At 56.3% G+C, this 934-nt stretch overlaps 1 protein-coding gene across 1 annotated transcript in view; it reads left to right on the plus strand.

Moving 5' to 3' along the window:
- The window catches only part of CCN1 (cellular communication network factor 1), a 13,225-nt gene that overhangs the window by 9,490 nt on the left and 2,801 nt on the right, over positions 1-934 (plus strand). The window contains exon 3 of the mRNA XM_005422117.2: positions 718-929. Within this exon, the coding sequence (XP_005422174.2) occupies positions 718-929 (212 nt within the window). The remainder of the gene's footprint in view (positions 1-717; positions 930-934) is intronic.

Below are 934 nucleotides of genomic sequence, written 5' to 3' on the forward strand. Positions count from 1 at the left end.
CTGGGCGGGGGGGGGGGGCGGCGGCTGCCTCCCCTCCCCGGGTGCCCGTCCCGGGCAGGGACACCCGCTGTACGGGAATGCCGCCGCCAGGTTAATCACATCCCTCCTGCCCGCATGCCCCCACCCGCTGCCCGCCTCGCCCTCTCCCCCTCCACTTTTCATGGCCTTCGGAGGGGGTTTTGCAAGCTTTCGCCTCTCCTTTGAATCCGCTTCTCTACCTTCCAGCTTTGAAGGCGACAAGAAAAACCCCAAACTCGTGTTGGGAACAGTAATCTTATTTGCAAAGAAAAATCCCTGGAATGGGGACTCATTGTAACGCCTTTGGGCAGCAGACCCAACTGCTGGGCTATTTCAATAAAGAAGCGAACTGCAGCAGAAAGCCAGTTGGCTCCTCCAGCAGAGTTCTCCTAAATCATGATAGACAGATTGCGTGAAAAACAGGAATTCCAAAGAATTTCCTGCCCTGGGAACAGAAGTTAAGGCTATATTTAACAACATCTGAAGCTGTCAAGAATGCTTTGTGGTTGGATAACAGAGCAGAAAAATGTGAAAAATGCGGGCTACTGCTATACCAAATATGGAAATATTGTTACGTCTGGGGTCTAAATCCCATCTGGAAGTACTTACAGCCAGGAAAAGAAAAGACGCCACAACAGAAGGTGAAACTCTCCTCCCTATCCCCAAATATTAAACTTCAACGAGGCAATACAATTCAAGGGCGCCCAATTAGAGTGGGGGACAGAGAACCCGGGGATACACAGGCTGAGGGGGGCTGAGGCGGGGGCTGTTCGCACCGTGCTCATCCCGTTCCTGGCCGGGAAGCCGGGCCCCGGTGCCGCCGGGCATTTCCCGGGCTCCGCCGCGCCGGGAACCGCTCGGATGCTCGCTCGCACCGCAGCAGCAGCGCGGGGCGAACCCCGGCACGGCGGGTGAC

Source organism: Geospiza fortis, unplaced genomic scaffold (genome assembly GCF_000277835.1).
Source record: "Geospiza fortis unplaced genomic scaffold, GeoFor_1.0 scaffold403, whole genome shotgun sequence".
Lineage (NCBI taxonomy): Eukaryota > Metazoa > Chordata > Aves > Passeriformes > Thraupidae > Geospiza > Geospiza fortis.